Consider the following 17254-nt stretch of genomic DNA (forward strand, 5'->3'; position numbering starts at 1 on the left):
TATTTGATAAATAAACTCAGCTTGTGAGTGCGGATTTTTCTCCTCTTTAATCATCATTAGGTTACATTAAGATTAAACTTCACCTGGAGGAGGAGCGGGGGGTATTTGGCCTAGCACAAGCACCAGTGGGAGTGGAGACCAGAGCAGCAGCAGCAGCAGCAGCAGCCGAGGTTTTCCCATCCTGAGCTGAGGAGGAGTAGCCTAGACCTTCACCTTCAGCACCTGCCAGTCGCTCCGTCAGGAGAAGGATGTCATGCTGTCCCCCTCCTCCACACCGCACCACACCGCACCGCACCGCACCACCCAAGCAGCCCACGGCACCTCCGCTGGTGGCACGATTCCACTCTTCAAGAGTGAGCCGGAGACACACGCAGGGAGTAAAATGTCGCTCTGGGGAATGCGAGGGACATGAAATGTTAATGGCCGGACTCGGCTAATTTGCCGCCTCCTAACAATGCACGGCTACATTACCAGCGAGGCTTAGCTTAGTAGAAAGTAAAGTAAGATGAGCGCTCAAATGAGCAGTCACCCGCCATTTACTCTTTTAATGACTTTCAATGTACAGCTTTTTTCATTATGCGAAAAATAAAAGTTAATTGTATTTTTCAATATCACAAACTGTATGAATGAATGTGGTTTAGTCTGTAAAAATACTCTCCATGTAATTATTTAACTACATGCACTCCATGTACTGTTTTATTTATATTGAATATGCCACTGTTCAGGGTACAAGTTCAAAGGTCATTACTGATACAATCTAATCTATTATAGATGTCTTGGGTATATTTATCAGAAAAATAGAGATTTCTTAAAAAGTACTTACACACAACATTGATCCATTCTTTTCTGAGTTTGTCCCTCTAATCCAGTCGAGAACAAAGTGAGGACATAGTGCATCTTCAAGACCACCAGCTTAACAAAACCGTGTCGTGACACTGTCATTCAAAGGCACACCAAAAACTGAGCGCACTTGATCCAGTCGAGATGCCCTTTCCCCTCCTTTCTTCACTTGCTACCGCTATCTCCCCCTTTGCTGCTCCTGTTTGCTCCCCCGCTCCATCACTCTCTCTCTCTCTCTCTCTCTCTCTGAGGGTATTTGTCTAGGCTCTGATCTGCGCCTCCTTCGTTGCCTTCCAAGATTCGGTCCAGTGCACAGAGCGAGCCCAGGGCCTCAAGTTTCAGCGCCTGCAGGTCTGCGTGTGCCAGCTGACTGAGAAAGTCAGGCGAGAGTGAAATATAAGCACAAGGAAGATGCTCGAGGAGCATGTAGCCTGCTCTCCTCCTTAGACGCTACCCATCACCACACCGCAGCCTTCTCCAATGGTTCACCGCAGTGTCACTACACTGTCACCATCACTGTCACTGTCACTGTGTGTGTGTGTGTGTGTGTGTCAGTAGTGACAGAGACGGAGCTCATGTGTTTGTACTAATGCTGTTGTTGTTGTGTAAACACATCTCTCTAGAAAGACAGTTATTCTACATTTAAAAACACGGAAACGATGTGACTTTTATTGGTGGTTTGCACTGAAATTATTTTTGCATCCCTGGGTAAAGACCTTAAACAGCCTTCAGTTGACTCTGGCCTTGCCTTTGCATTGTACATGTGTGTACATTGTGTGTACATTGTGTTGTATAAGAGGCCCCTGTGTGGGCACCGACTGAAAGCAACAGATGAATGATGGTCTGAGAGAGATAGTCTCATGTGTTGCTCCTCTGTGGATCTGAAAGGAAGCCCTATACAGTAGAGAAACTCAACATGCACTATATGGGCCTACCTGCATGTTTATCAAACACTCATCATGCAAGAGAAATCTGCATTGATTTACTGTAATGAACCCCAGAGACCATGTTACGCTGCCCGCTGTTAGTTTCGTATCCTTCGATTCCATTGACTAATTTTCAATTGAGGCTTCCATCAGCGCGGGCCTCATCCCATAACTTTGTCCTTGGGGGTTATTATCTTACCCCAGGAGCCAAGCCAGCGGGGAGGGAGAGTCTACCGGAGCTGCCCCAGCCCCCCAGCCCACCCTAAAGTCACCCCCAGCACAGACAATCAGGCCCTTGACTACTCAAATGGGCACGTCTGCCGCACTGTCTGCACCATGGGAAACCTGAGCTGGTAAAGTGAAAGGCCCCTGCCGTGGCCTACGGCCCCCCTGCCTGCCCAGCTCTACCTCTGGCCCCGGGGCTGCTCCTTAATACTGTGTGTCGCTGTCGCTTTTCACGACGGAACAATAACTTCCTCTTTTATTATTGATGATGCGGAGAACAGACGTCAGTCAGCGCAGCTAGGGGCCACGCTGACCAGAAGAATATTAAAGGAGAAACTGAGCTCCCGCAGCCTAGACCTGCCTTTTCTTACAATCCCCGTCCCCGGGCTTGTTGTTAACCCATGCACAAAGCAGGCCAGGAGTAGGGTTACAATAAGGCTGCATGAGCAGGCCCTCGCCAGCAGATGGCAGTGTCGACTGCAGCAAAGCAAAGCTGCCACGGTCTGATCAGAGTAGGCTGAGTAGTGTAGTCCATGAGCCAGACCGCCGATCGCAATCGAAAGGGTGGGCAAAGTCTTGTTGGTATTTTAATATTGATATATATGTCTAGTTTATGAATTGGTATGATAACCTTTGCAGAACAGTAGCTTTATCATATTTATCATGCATTTCTTATTTGAACCATTTTACACTAAAAACGCCTAGGCTAATTTGCTAATATCTTGATAAATTGAAAGTAAAAATGACTGTGAGGTAAATATATTTATAGGAAAAGTTGTTCTACAAAATTCTTAGATTGTTTAAAGGGCACGTTACACAGATTTCCCAATTAATTTAGTTCAGGCCCCCATTTTCACTGACTTTTCATTAAAAAATTAGTGTTTATTTCCCAAGCGAGAAAATACTGGTAGATTGGGTACAAAAATACAACAATTTTCCCAGTTTATCATCTACATTACAATACAGGTGGGTTTTGTATTACAAGTTTTCTTGAAAGTTGTGTTTCATTATCCACACAAAGTGTAATGTACTTACATGTGAGCTATTTTACATACACACCCAAATTTGATATGTAGACAAAGACCTATTGGATGACAGTGGCATGCAAAGACATTTTGGGGAGCAGGTGCTCAAGGTGGGGGCGGGGGGCATGTGGAACTTCCAGTTGCCTTGCCAGAGCAGGAGTGGGGAGCCGTTTTCATTCGAGGGCCACTTCAATTTTTATAAAGGGCTGTACTATGAACACAAACCATGATTTCCCCCTGCAGTTAGGCCTATATTGAAGGTGGACACCTTCACAACAGACCTCACCTTCACTAGGTCCCCTGAAAACATAATTTAATTGTATTGCAAATTAAATTTCTAACAGTTCTTTACAAAACATGTCATATTCCATGTGAAACTGCATAAGATTAAAATTACATCAGGGGCCGTAAACGGCCCTTGAGACATAAGTTAGAGTCCCCACTCTTCTATTATGCTATGTTAGATCAAGGTGAATTGTCACATGCTTTTGATCTCAAGAATCGTTACCATAGATGATCATGCCAATATGGACCACATTGTGACAAAAAAAAGGAACTTAAAAAAAAGGCCTTTTTTCATCCAGTACGGCAAAGGGGCTGTTGCTTTAGAACCACCAAGTCCGTTCCTAAATCTGTGCATGCCAATGATGCAATCACTTGTGTTTGGAAATAGTAAAAATAAAGTCCCAAATCAACATACTGAACCGCTCTGCACTTAAAGTAGGAGGGGTGAGGGATCACCTCACCTTCAAAGCCTTCCGAGTCCAGAGAGCAAGCCAGTAATGGGGAATAACAGATTACATGTTTCACGATTACATTATTAAGAATAAAAAAATGATGAGTTGCATTCCCTTACAGTTGCTGCTTCAGTGTCTGGTAATGAAAGTACATTTACTATGTGAAAATAAGTGATGGTTTCTAGATTCACATGTTATGCTATTCTAAAATTTTGATCATTCCACACATTACCTAGCCTGGGAGTACCCATGCTGCCTTGCACGTTCTTTTCGAACTGCTAGACGATATAGTCTGGCGTTTGCCGCCAGACAACACATTACCAGAAACCCAGAGAAAACACATAATGTGCATGTGTGTTGGTGTGGCATTGGCTGTGTGTCTGTGCCTGACAGATGCAGTGGACAGCATGAGTCTGCTTGCATTTGTCTCCTTCTGCTCAGTTATCTACCTTCATCTGGCTGTCCCTGCTGGTAACTCTTATAATATTGTCTTCGGCTGAGTTTCCCAAAAACACTTAAGTAGTAATAAGTAGTACTTAAGTACAGTATACTGACAAGGCGCCACCTCATACAAAAGTTCCATAGCCTCCAAGGAAAGTAACTAATTACATTTACTCAAATTATTGTAATTGAGTACTTTGATGAGTAACTGAGTCCAAAGTAGTTATTAAAATAGGTGATTTTACTTCTACCCAAATTACAGTTTGGCCAAAGTATTTTACTTACATTTGAATCTACCTTGAGGTCTGAGTAAATTCTGAGGTAGGCAAAATTGAAATAAAGAGGAAAATCTGTCAGACATGAAGGGAAATTGTGTGTTTTTACCATTTAACATAAATTATATATTTTGGACTAATCTATTGGATGACTATCTAGGGCCCGCCGGCCCCATACCATTAGTCCGACAGCCCACAGACGGTACACAATAGAGTTGCAAGTAACTGGCTGGGAATAGTAGAGCACACACCAAGGACTCAAGCTGAGGGAGTACCAGCGCAGCCTGAAAACAGTTGTTTTAAAATATATACAAGAATTATTGTTTATTAACAAAATTATTCATGAATTTAATCTCACAACTGGCAATTAAATGAAATCCACCAAACTATTTCCTTTGGTAGGCTTCCCAGTCTTTGCAATTTAAGGCCCACGACCCAAACGCAATGAAATCCAGACCCTTAAGTACAGAGTAATGGGCTGTTGTATGAATGGGCTGACCCTAGCCCTGCAACTTTGCCACACCAGCACACACAGAATTTTGTTGTCACGATCGCCAGGTTATTGGAAGATGACTTGTGCAGAGATAGCTAGAGGTCACGAAGGGTGCTATTGAAGGAAAGCGATATAAAAGCAAACTGAAGGTAACTTTTACTCAAATCACATTTTTATTAAGTATTTTTTTTAACTTTTACTTAAGTAGATTTTTAAAGATGTAATTTTACTTTTACTTAATTACATGTTTTAGTATTCTTTCCACCCCTGATAGCCTCTTACTGGAAATGGGCCTGGCAACAGGCCAATTCACTCTTGGCTGAAAATGCTGAATTACATTATAAGAACATTGCTAACATTGCCCAGCGCATGTAATGACTGAGATTGGAAGATAATTACTCTCTAGCATGTTGTTAGATGGTCAGCTTAGGTCCCGTGAAATGCGGAACTAAGGGGCGGGACTTACCAAGCTCTATTACCATTTTGGTGACAATAATGACACCAAATAATGACAATATCTGTGATAATAGAGGGATTGCGTTATGGCGTTAAAAGGCGGCCGGGGTACACCACATGACAGTCGGAGTACACCACATGATGGTTTTCTTGAATTACTTTGTACCCAGTGTGAGTACCACCAAGCCATGAGGTTATGTGATAGGGTATACAGTATCTTTACTTGAAATACTAATTTTCTAATGTAAGGGGGAAGAGGCTAGGGCTACAATAGAAAAGTAAATACAAAAATAATCATAAAAACACAAAAGGATGTGCAGGTCGTGGAAAACTCCTTAAAGCTCACGATGAGTTCAGAGCTCTTTCAAACAGTTTTTTCATGAGCTGGGACGGGACTGGGAACTGTCCATGGACCTATTCGTGAAGCATTTAGGTGCCAACTCTACATAGCATCGACAAATACGTAGAACATAAATACAGCCCGCTACCAGCTTTTCTGCACTCAGCATGGAGAGTGTGAATCAAGCCAATTTCCACCATGTGAGGACTAGTAGTAGTAGTAGTAGTAGTAGTAGTGTGAGGACTACCTCCTCATGCAAACTATGTGTGCCAACTATCAGTCTGGCATCTGGAAAGAAAGTCTTCAGCAGCATCCACAAATCCCAAGCCCACTTGACCATGTCTGGGCCAACGATGAAAATGTCCATCTCACTATACAGTGGATGTGGGGATATTCAGCCCCTGAGGCAGTGTTACAACTGATGTCTTGCAAGTACAGCCATCAATGTAAACTTCTGGATTGCCTATGTCTGAGAAGTAGCTGGAAATGCTGCACAACCCTCTGAAAACTTCAAACGTGTGTATATCAGCATGAAGAGGATAATCATGGTGACATATTTACAGATGATTACTAGACTGAGTCAGATCCTGAGGACTGAAATAATGCTCTTTATTTATTCTTGCTGTTGCAGGAAAAGTTAAGAAAAAAAAGAAGTTTTCATATGTTGTAATTTTTATCACATTTTGTCAATCACATATTGCTTTGGTGATTCTATTATGTCAATTGGTATGGTCTAACAACCTCTTTAGGGTCTTGATTGAATGGAAAGCATCCCTGAGGAAATGTAGGCACCCTGTGTGGTCAACAAACTGCATAATAACAAAAAACAATACAGTTTTCACATTTCCGTTTTACTGGTCCACCATTTCAATGCATGATCATTCACTAACTACCTGTTTGCAATGGTTATCATGCCATGTTAATGTACAGTATGGTTATCACATGTTAGTATGTGTTTGTTCATTATGTTTTTTGTTTTTGTTTTACTGTTGGGGGAAATTTAATAATAATAAGCTTAATAAAAACAAAAACGGATTTCATATTTTATCACATTTTGTCATTCACATATTGCTAAGGTGATTCTATTAGCCTATTAGTGTGGTCTAACAACTCCTGTAGGGTCCTGATAGAAGGGAAAGCATCCCTGAGGTCATTTAAGCACCCTGTGTGGTCAACAAACTACATAATAACAAAGAACCACAATACCGATTTTTCACATTTCCATTTTACTGGTCCACCATTTCAACACATGATAACTACCAAAAAGCTACCTATTTGCAATGGTTATCATGCCAAACTGTTAACTTGAGATGTCCAAGAAGTCAAAAAAAAAGATTAGAACTTGCCCACCCGTTCGATTGCGAGAGGTCAATTTTTGGGTTCTGGCTCAAGGCCTAAGTGTAGAAGTCAAGTCGCTTTAAAAAAAAAAAATCTAGGTGTCTGAACAGCCAATTGACTCACGCTTCTCACGTGATGAATCATAAGGTTTTTTCTTGACTTTCTCAGGAATTCTATCTTTGCTTTGGCTTTTGCCTATGGAAGTTGAAAAATGTTGCCATAAGTCACAAGGCGTGATCATCATGTGCTTCAAAAAGTAGGGCTTTCCACTTGCATGAGCCCACTCATATGTCTTAAACGCCTCACAAACAAGCCGTGGTCATAGGCTACTTCAACGTGACGAGGAAATCTGTCATTTTTATATACAATGAACATTTTAGTCAGTTTAATACTTAACCAACTAAACAAACAAACCATTTCACAGCGATATTCGAGGTCCAAGTAGTGACGCTGTATTTTCCCCCTCGTGCCGATGGTTACATTTGGCTCTGTCACGTGACTGACACCCACAACCAGATTGGAGGACTATCCTTGGTCAGCTGATAAGGACGCGGGTGGAGTCCAATCCGTGAACTGAACTGGAAACAACATGGAAAGAAGATAGTGGAACTGAATTTATTTCACGAATGAAGCCTGGTATTTACAGATGTTTGATAGACCACCCCAGCCGTTTTTACAGATTTTGTTCTTTTTAAACAATATGTTACGTCGATGGCTGTAAACAGCGTTTGGGGAGTTTTTGTTTTATCAGCGTAGCCTACCAGTGTTAGTTTGTTTACCATCCTCATTCGCAAGTTACAACAACAAAGACACATTCTTATGAGGCTGCTGGCTGTGATAGCCTACACTAGCTGTCATGGATTACATTCTACAGGTGAAGATAGGAGCCCTTGTGGGGTTGTTACTACTAACCTTATTTTTTGGGTTCATCCCTGCTCGACTTAAATGGTTTCAACAGTCCAGTGGATCAGGTATGTAAACAATTCTTACTAAAAGAAAGTATCGTTTCTCTTTCTCGTCTTGTGTAATGATAGCAGACGTTCTATTGCTCCTAATTGTGTGTTTCAATTTGTCCCACTAATCCCCTACTGCTAATAAGGCAAATCATCATATCAGGGGCAAAGGTGTTCAAGTCAAACTCTCACTAGCAAAGTAGCCAACTAAGCTGTGTTTTTTGGACTGTAGCCTATGTCCAAATGCCACTTAATTGGACTTAAACTCACAATCAAAATAGTCTGAGAAATCAATATTAGGCCTTCCCAATAAATCCCACAGGGAGTCATATGATTTCTGACACACTCCCTGAAGTCCCACGCTAGGTAGCAGTAGTAGGCCTAAGCTGCCTGTCCAAGGCCACTGCACGAACCACATTCATTCAGAAATCAGTCTATGTTTTTAACACAGAACTTGAACGAATGTTTTCTTTGCTGCCTGTCTTACCAATGGCTGCATGGGGAAGTATCAGATGGAATGTTGGATGATGTTCCATTTCATTTTAATCTCTAAAACCCTTTCCCCTGTTTTAATGAGTCTTGTGTCTTTTCTAATGACTCTCTGCTGATGCCTTGACCTCTCCTTTCTTATGACCAACAGGGTTAAGCAGGCTTAGGGCCCTACATGTCAGCCTCAATTAATATACATCACCATACCACGCAAATGAAACGTTGCAGAAATTTGGAAGACTAAATTACAAAATATAAACAGTTTTGGTAAAATTTCTGTCACATTTTCCGTTCCATCTTCTTATTAGTCCATGCTCCCCACAAGTGCTTTTTGAGTTCTAACTTAATTGACTTGATTGATGGTCAGTTGTTACCAATCTCGGTATCTAGTTGTTATGGCCTTTGGCCTGAATCACCTGTAGGCCTAACTTATCTTTATATTGACAGCATGAGGTTAAGGGATAACTGACTCTTCTAAATTCACATAGATTTCTGTTGGGTTTAACGCTTATTGTCATATTAACTGCTTCCTGTGAATGAGTGCAGATGACCCCATAGTGCGATCAATTGGATGGCCAGTCTGCCCCCCGCTATAATAGTGACAAAAATCATTATCACCAATATGGGAAAGTATGTCTATAAATATATCTATCAATTATGTGCTATGTCACCTAACCCTAGTACGTCTTCAATAGCTAATTACATCTGTGAATTGTGCGCAAAGATTACCCATAACTTGTGCCGCCTTGATTGGAGCATGAAAGCGTAGTGCTTTTTTTTGGGTTGTTTTTGAGATGGCAGGAGGCACCGTTGTTGGACAGTATTTTGTGACCTTTTTTTTTTTTTTTAGATATTTTTTTATGGGCTTTTTGGGCCTTTATTTCGATAGGACAGTGAAGGTACGACAGGAAGTGAATGTGGAGAGAGATGGGGTAGGGTTGGGAAATGACCCCATCCGGGGTCCCCATGGCCATGCAAGCCCAAGTGTGGGGGGCTAGTATTAGTTATTTTTTAACTAATTCCATGCTGTCAAACTTAGACTCCCATTTTGTTCTTTTGCGGTAGGAAATGTCAAGATCAAACATGCTGTGTTTGAAAGGGAAAGCATAGGTGGTTTGACAGGATCATGGTCGCAACTATCTTTTTCCTTTTTAGTGGTTATGATGATAATGGGCCTTTGTTTGTCAGAATGGTGGACTGGGTACATTTGTCACCGAATAAAGGCTTATCACCCTGTAATGTTGCTATGTGTTAAGGTGTGGTTCATCTACTCTTTTCTACTGCACTCACTCTAAAAGGATGTTTTCCTTTGGCTAGCACAGAAACCCAGGAAGGATTTAGAATCCACGACTAATATCACTACATTCTAGTGAAGTCAAGTCAGCTTTTATTGTCGGTTTCTTCATATGCACAGGTCATGCGAGGAAATTGAAATTACGTTTCTCTCTTTGTACCATGAAAGGACATAGACATACACATGACTGACATTTACAGACTGACTTGCACTTTGATGTCAGTCTGTAAATGTCAGTCATGTGTATGGCTATGTCCTTTCATGGTGTAGAGAGAGAAACACAATTTCAATTTCCTTGTATGACCTGTGCATATGAAGAAACTGACAATAAAAGCTGACTTGACTTCACTTGACTAGAATGTAGTGATAGGTTTGTTATGTCTGTGCCACCTTGATTTCAAATCTGAATTGCCTATAATTAAACTAAAGTTGCTTTCAAGTGTAGTTCCCAAATGGCATCTTTGCTGCATATCTTCCAATTTGGGCAGTTGTGGCCTAATCGCAACATTGCTGTCCTTGAGCATGGCACCTAATGCCACAGTGTTCCAGGGACTGTGACGAATGCCCTGTCAATAAATGTGAGTCACTTTGGATACAAACTTCAGTACACTTGATGTATGTAATAAAGTGTAAACTCAACTGGTCCTTGGTTGGTTGTTGTCAGGAGTAGGTCTTCTAAGCTCTAGTGAATACTGTAGACCAGTGTTTCTCAAAGTGGGGCGAAAGCCCCCCTGGGGGGGCACGGAGGCATCTCAAGGGGGGCGTGTGACATCTGATTTTGGACTTTTTCCCCCCGAGGAAATTATTTCCTGTCTCGCCAATAAGTCAATACGTTTAAAGCCCTCGCCAACATTATATTATTAATTGCCATGAATTTGAATAGCATAGGAAATTAACACACATCTGCATTCGACTGCAGTCCCTCTTTGTTTAATCTCCACCAGTCACCTTTCCTTTGACTATGCGCAGCGATCGCAAAATCAGTTTGCGCAAGTAGGCCTACTGCTGTTGCTTGGGGGGGGGCTCGGAAGCATTCAGACCCTCTGAAGGGGGGAATGATGGGAAAAGTTTGAGAACCACTGCTGTAGACTAATTTGTGTAGCACAGTGTGTAACTGTGCACATCATTATGATTCATGTGTATGAATATGAGGGGCTGCTGGTCACCTTCATTTCTTCCCTCTGGGATTAATGAGAGTACTCTACTCGTCCACCCTCTAATTACATGATTCTCCTGGTCCTCACTGGTTCTTGTCTGTGTTCCTCTGTCCGTCTGTCTCCATTGCTGCAGATACTCATCGGGCGGTGCTGAGCTACATCAGCTGCTTCGCAGGGGGTGTCTTCCTGGCCGCCTGTCTGCTGGACATCATCCCAGACTACCTGTCAGACATCAATGCAGAGCTCGAGATCCGAAACCTGATCGTGAGTGTCACACTCGCACTCAGTAACAAACACAGCCGACACCTTCATATACTGTACTAGTAGAACAAAAATGACTCTATGACACGATGCGATAAGCTCCTGCCCACATAAGCAGTGAAAATATTCTGAACTTGATAGGCTAGCATGATGTGGAAAATCGGGTTTGGATAAGATGCACTGCACTGATCAGAAACCAGAAACATTCTCTTGAATACCAGTAATACGATGCTTCCTCATCCTCCATAACACATGAACACATTGGGCTGCTAAATCACAGAACACGCACGCACGCACGCACACACACACACACACACACACACACACACACACACACACACACACACACACACACACACACACACACACACACACACACACACACACACACACACACACACACACACACACTCACTCAATCTTTTTCCTGTATGAGTAGAGTAGAGTAGAGCAGAGTGGTAGAGTTCCTTTATTGATCCAGAGGAAATGCAGGCCCAAATGTGCTTGGTGTTAAAGAGATACCGCAACATTCCTGGAAATCAGCTCATTTCACACCTCTCCCTGACTTATATTATTGAGTTTTACCATTCTATTCTACTTCCAGAAAGGTAAACCTCAATCATTTAACTCAAGGGAAGGTGTGAAATCAGCTTATTTCCAGGAATGTTTCGTTTTCCCTTTAACTGTTATCAAGCTCTTTATTGTCGGCAATTCCTCTTAACAGCCATGTTGCACTTCAGTTTTCAGTTCTGACTGAACATGCGCACATCCCCTTGCCCCCTCACTCAGCTTCGCTTTATTTCTCTCTCCCTCTCTCTCTCTCTCTCTCTCTCTCTCTCTCTCTCTCTCTCTCTCTCTCTCTCTCTCTCTCTCTCTCTCTCTCTCTCTCTCTCTCTCTCTCTCTCTCTCTCTCTCTTTCCGCTCCTCAGACTGACTATCCGTTGCCAGAGTTCATCATGGCCATGGGTTTCTTCACCGTGCTCATCCTGGAGCGCCTGGTCCTGTCCTGCAAGCAGCAGAGCGAGCAGGGGGAGCGCCAGCCCCTCTTGTCAGGCCAGACCTCCCCGTCCCACGGCCACGGCCACGGCCAAGGGCACGCAGTGAGCAACGGTAGCGTTGCGGAGCTGGAGGCCAGCGGGGGTCCTCATGTCCACATGGACCTGCAGGCACACTCCTCCTTCCGCTCGTTCATCCTCTTCTTCTCCCTGTCGCTGCACTCCATCTTCGAGGGGCTGGCCATTGGACTGCAGACCACCGAGTCCAAGGTGAGTGGCAGGCCAGTGGGACGTGAAGACACGGCGGTGGGGGCTCAGTTGATGGTGGAGCATCTTCGGCAAGCAGAAAGTTGCTGGTTCAAGCCCCGCTCTGTCTGAACCCCATCAATCTTTGGAAGCCAGGATCACCAGTGTGTGAATGTGAGTGTGAATGGGTGAACTTGATGCATATGTGTAAAGCGATTTGAAAGCTCGAAAGGTTCAAAAGTGCTATCTAAATGCAGATGTTGGCCTCTGTTAGTCTGCGTGTGCTGATGAGCCAGATGATCAGATGTGTGTGTGTGTGTGTGTGTGTGTGCGTGTGCGTGTGCGTGTGCGTGTGCGTGTGCGTGTGCGTGTGCGTGTGCGTGTGCGTGTGCGTGTGCGTGTGCGCGTGCGTGCGTGCGTGCGTGCGTGCGTGCGTAGTTCTTTATTGATTTGTGGCAACTTGTGCTAGGTTTGCCTTTGCCATCCCAACTACATCAATACCACTCAACCTTAACTCTGTGTGTACTTCCTATCACATGGTATCTTACTCTGTTCTCTGCATAGCTCCAGTTTTACTGTATTTGCCCCTTTTATTGGCAAAATGCTTTAGAAGCGTCAGCTTGGTGCAGAGTCATGCAAAGAGCACTCAATGTATGGTACACGCTGTCTCTCTGCACTGTACAATACTGTACTGCGTGACGTGTCTCATGAGACACCCTAACTCCCTCATGTGACTTTTAAGTGCTAAAGATGCTTATACGAGTGTACATTCGTTCAAAGGTCGATCAGAGTTCTCTCTCGTCTCACTGCATGCTCAAACCTGTCATATACTGTACTACAAATATTGTCCACACGACAATTCAAGCTCACTGGAAGGAAATTGCATGCAAACTGTGCCTGAGTAGGTTTTAATATTTTGATGTGATGATTCATACTGAATCCAAGACAGCTTTCCAAAGCAGACTGTTTATTGGAAGCAGTTGACAAGAAATCTGCTTTTACTCAGCATCATCAGGGCTATGCTTGCAATGATCTTTCGAGTTTGAATAATTAATAAATAAATCCATCGAGCCAATGGCCTAAATAGATTCAAGAATTTGTCATTGTCAAAAAGGCAACAAAATTGTTATAGTACAACACTCAGTAGCAGTAGTAGTAGTACTAGCAGTAGCAGTGGTAGGTTTCCAATTAAAGTGCAGCAGGGATAAAAGTGACAAGGGTGCATACTAGCACACCTATTGCAGCAGAGTGGCAGATTCCTGCTTTTAATTTCCTAAAGCTGGGGCATGGAACCTGAGTATATTGACATTTGCAGAACTAAGAGGGGGAAATCGCTTGCCCTTGTATATCGATTCTGAAGAGGCCTCCCAAACCACACAAAGTGGTTGTGAAACTGTGTAAACATGCAGGGTTTTACTACTTGTGATTCTGTTTAAAAACCTAAAAACTACCAAGAGGACATTGCTGTACTGTAGTATTTACAAATTGCTGTAAATTTAAAAGGGATTTACAAATGTTATGCTTCTTCGTTGCAAACATCATATTATCATATTATGTTATCAGGTGCCACCATCTTAGAGACACTTCTCACTTCGAACCGCATGTTCTCACTTTTCCCAACGTCAGCTTCTTGCTGAGGTGGAAGCGAAACTCCTCACGACTGTGATTGCACATCAGCACCCGTCTGGCATGTGACACGATAGCGTCTGCAGTACACAACCCTGCAGTTTCTTCCATGAAACCAAGTGTCTCAAGTTCCTTTTGATGGATATCAGAGTGTGGTCATAACACGCTGATGCATTGCAATCAGCTGTAATGGCTGATAAACTAGGGGATGGGCGATATGATGAAAAACTGGTGTGTGCTTGAACTGTTATTCAGACAATTGTATGAATCCTTTATATTTACTCACTTACTGTGTATGTGCACATTAACTAATGAGCATATCTTGGACACAGGTCACAGGCTTGAGGTAGATGATGATGATTATGATGATCAGAATAACCTACTAATCCATTGAGTTTAGAACTGTTAGTTTTGGTGAATTATGTTACTTAAGGTGCTCTGAAGGATTTAGGTGTACTGCAACTGTCTGAAAGGCTTTCCCCATTTCTTTCCTAGCCATCTAACTATTGGTCTTAGAAGTGGTTGGTTTGTGATGGTGGGTATTGTGTCCACTATCCTGTCCAGTATGCAATCGTTGTCAAAGGATGTACGTTTCCGATGTGATTTTTAATTTGAGGTGAATTATATTACCTGTACTGGCCATGAAATAGCCACTCTTGCATATTTGGCCATAAATGAAAACAAACAAACAAACGTTTCCGATGTTAAATCCCAACTATACAAACTACTATAATGCCTTGTGTTTTTTCAATACAAAAAGAATGTCTTTCTACTGTAACCTCAGATGCTGGAGGGGTGTATCTCCATTTTGTAGCCTGTAGCCTATGTGATACTGATCTAGTACTATGCAGACTCCAGTGGACAGTATATAAGAAGGTTATATCACAGTTCCCAACTGTAAAGCATTGGTTTTTCTTGTTTTCTGCTCACTCGATTTTTTGTTATTTAATGTCTTTAGAGCAGTACAGTAGAGTAACTTTATTAATCGCCAAAGGGATAGTCAAAAGATGTTTGTAACCACAACAGTGGACACTATGTACAGGTACTGTGCTTATGATATATGAGCAGTTGCTTCACACTGAATATGACAGCATTTGATCTAAACTGTTATTTTTTCCAATGAAGTTAACTTGTGTATAAATGTATTCTGTACTCATCCCCTTCTCCTTTCAACAGGTTCTGGAGGTGTGCATTGTCATCCTGGTGCATAAGAGCATCATCTCTTATCCTAACAAAGCAGCAATAATCGGCATGTTAACTATGAAGATAAACAACCAACGATTAAATATATGACCCCCCCCCTTCCCTGTTCTCCTCCTTGTAGGTGGTGGAGGTGTGCATCGCCATCCTGGTCCACAAGAGCATCATCGTCTTCAGCCTGTCCGTGAAGCTGGTCCAGAGCGCCGTGCCGCCTCTCTGGATCGCCGCCTATGTCCTGGTGTTCGCCCTGATGTCCCCTATAGGCATCGCGGTGGGCATCTGCGTCATGGAGGCTGATCTGGAAGCGGGCACGCTGGTGCAGGCCGTACTGGAGGGGCTGGCAGCCGGCACCTTCATCTACATCACCTTCCTGGAGATCCTGCCCCACGAGCTGAACTCCCCCGAGAGGCAGCTGCCCAAGGTCATCTTCCTACTGATAGGGTTTAGCACCATGGCTGCCCTCTCTTTCCTAGACTGAGAAGAGGGGCTTCAGCACCATGGCGGGCCACTGTTTCATAGACTGAGGAGACCTTCAGCATCATGGTGGGCTTCTGCTTTGTAGACTGGAAGCGGCTTCAGTATCATGGTTGGTTTGTCACTGTTTCATGCAATGAGGTGGAGATGGAGGGAGATGAAAGAAATGAGGTGGAATGTTGGAAGATTTGGGAAGAGAGAGAAGGCTGGGGCTGAAAGGACATGGAATGGTGGAATGACAAGATCTGAGAACATGTTTCTGTACATGTTTCCTCTTGGCTGGACTTGTTTTGACTGGTTAGCATGGCATGGCATGGGCTTCATGGTGCTGCCATGCTTAGCAGGTGTTTAAATGGTCTTAATTGTATCATGCCATTTCTGTGTATGAGCTTCACAGATGTTCACAAAATGGCTGATTGACTGTTTTTTTGTGAATTGGTAGAGACATGCTCACCAGAAGGACTATTACCCAAGAACATGATAAAGGTACTGACTGTGGACAGCTGTTGGAAAAAAGTATTCTTAAATGGTGGCAAAGATGAGAGCAACACGTCAGAAATGTATATTTGGACAACTGACTACTGGGAAGATTGATTGTATTTGTCAAAGGAGGAACATTGATTCATGTTGTCTGAACCTAAGAGAGTGAGGGATTACCAGGCGAATTGACCTGCAACATCATCCTTCAGCTCACCATTGCAGGGTTACTTACTGTACATTTGAACAAATCTCTTTTAATGCCGTGATGTACTATCACAGTGTTCAAATAATCCTAACTTTTTTTGTCTTATCACATTTCTTCTATTTGATTTTAATCACAGCTGTTAATATCAAATCTGTCTTTTTTAAGTGGGATCTAAAATGTAATACCATTTTTAAGAAAATCAAAGATAATCATTTTGCCTTTTTGTGGTTATAAGCAGGGCTTAACACTAACACACGCCAGGTAGCCAAATGCGGGTGAAAGTCGGCGTTGGCTAGTAGATACCGAAGGTTCACTAGCCATTTTGGCGGGTCCGTCACTATTCTAAATGATGAGGCACCGCATTTTGTAGTTTTTTCCCTCGGACCGTCTTTGCTACAAACGCAATGCAATGCGATTTCGCGAGCCTACAATACCCATGAAGCACCTGTGTCACGTGTCACCTGTGTCTTACGCACGACAGGAATCTGATAGAGCTAGTCTTGCGAATATGAGTGGCAGCAGCGAGCTACCGGCACATCAGCGCGCGTTTGGAAATGCCACTGAAAACCTTCACCTGAAAATAAAGTAGCGAAGTTCATCTCAACTGACCTGTTTTGGGATCTGTCATTAGTACAATGCATAGTAGTAGTGGACATTAAAATGACCAGGAGAACACCTCAGTCTTGAGAAAGTCTTGAGACTAATTAGCGCAGTGATAAGACAAGGACACATGCGGCATTAATAATGTTCGGTTTAAATCATTTTCTGATTTGCCTGT

At 43.0% G+C, this 17254-nt stretch overlaps 1 protein-coding gene and 1 long non-coding RNA gene across 2 annotated transcripts; one reads left to right on the plus strand and one right to left on the minus strand.

Annotated features, from left to right (window-relative positions):
* Positions 1-145: 145 nt before the first annotated feature.
* On the minus strand, positions 146-7601 carry LOC134439340 (uncharacterized). The gene is made up of 3 exons (XR_010032735.1): positions 7511-7601; positions 824-935; positions 146-390 (listed from the first exon to the last, which is right to left on the minus strand). It is a non-coding gene; the product is annotated as an uncharacterized LOC134439340 (long non-coding RNA).
* A 79-nt stretch (positions 7602-7680) lies between these two features.
* slc39a1 (solute carrier family 39 member 1) lies at positions 7681-16705 on the plus strand. Its single transcript, XM_063189248.1, has 4 exons — positions 7681-8067; positions 11123-11253; positions 12180-12515; positions 15442-16705. Exons 1-4 carry the CDS (start codon positions 7953-7955, stop codon positions 15793-15795), a joined length of 936 nt encoding a protein of 311 aa, XP_063045318.1. The 5' UTR covers positions 7681-7952; the 3' UTR covers positions 15796-16705.
* Positions 16706-17254: the final 549 nt, after the last annotated feature.

This window comes from Engraulis encrasicolus, chromosome 22 (assembly GCF_034702125.1).
Source record: "Engraulis encrasicolus isolate BLACKSEA-1 chromosome 22, IST_EnEncr_1.0, whole genome shotgun sequence".
Lineage (NCBI taxonomy): Eukaryota > Metazoa > Chordata > Actinopteri > Clupeiformes > Engraulidae > Engraulis > Engraulis encrasicolus.

Bases quoted from the DNA above. Each gene is read 5' to 3' on its own strand.
- slc39a1 (XM_063189248.1), top strand. From the start codon at position 7,953: ATGGATTACATTCTACAGGTGAAGATAGGAGCCCTTGTGGGGTTGTTA. The intron at 8,068-11,122 runs GTATGTAAACAA...CCATTGCTGCAG, and splicing joins TCAACAGTCCAGTGGATCAG to ATACTCATCGGGCGGTGCTG. The intron at 11,254-12,179 runs GTGAGTGTCACA...TCCGCTCCTCAG, and splicing joins TCGAGATCCGAAACCTGATC to ACTGACTATCCGTTGCCAGA.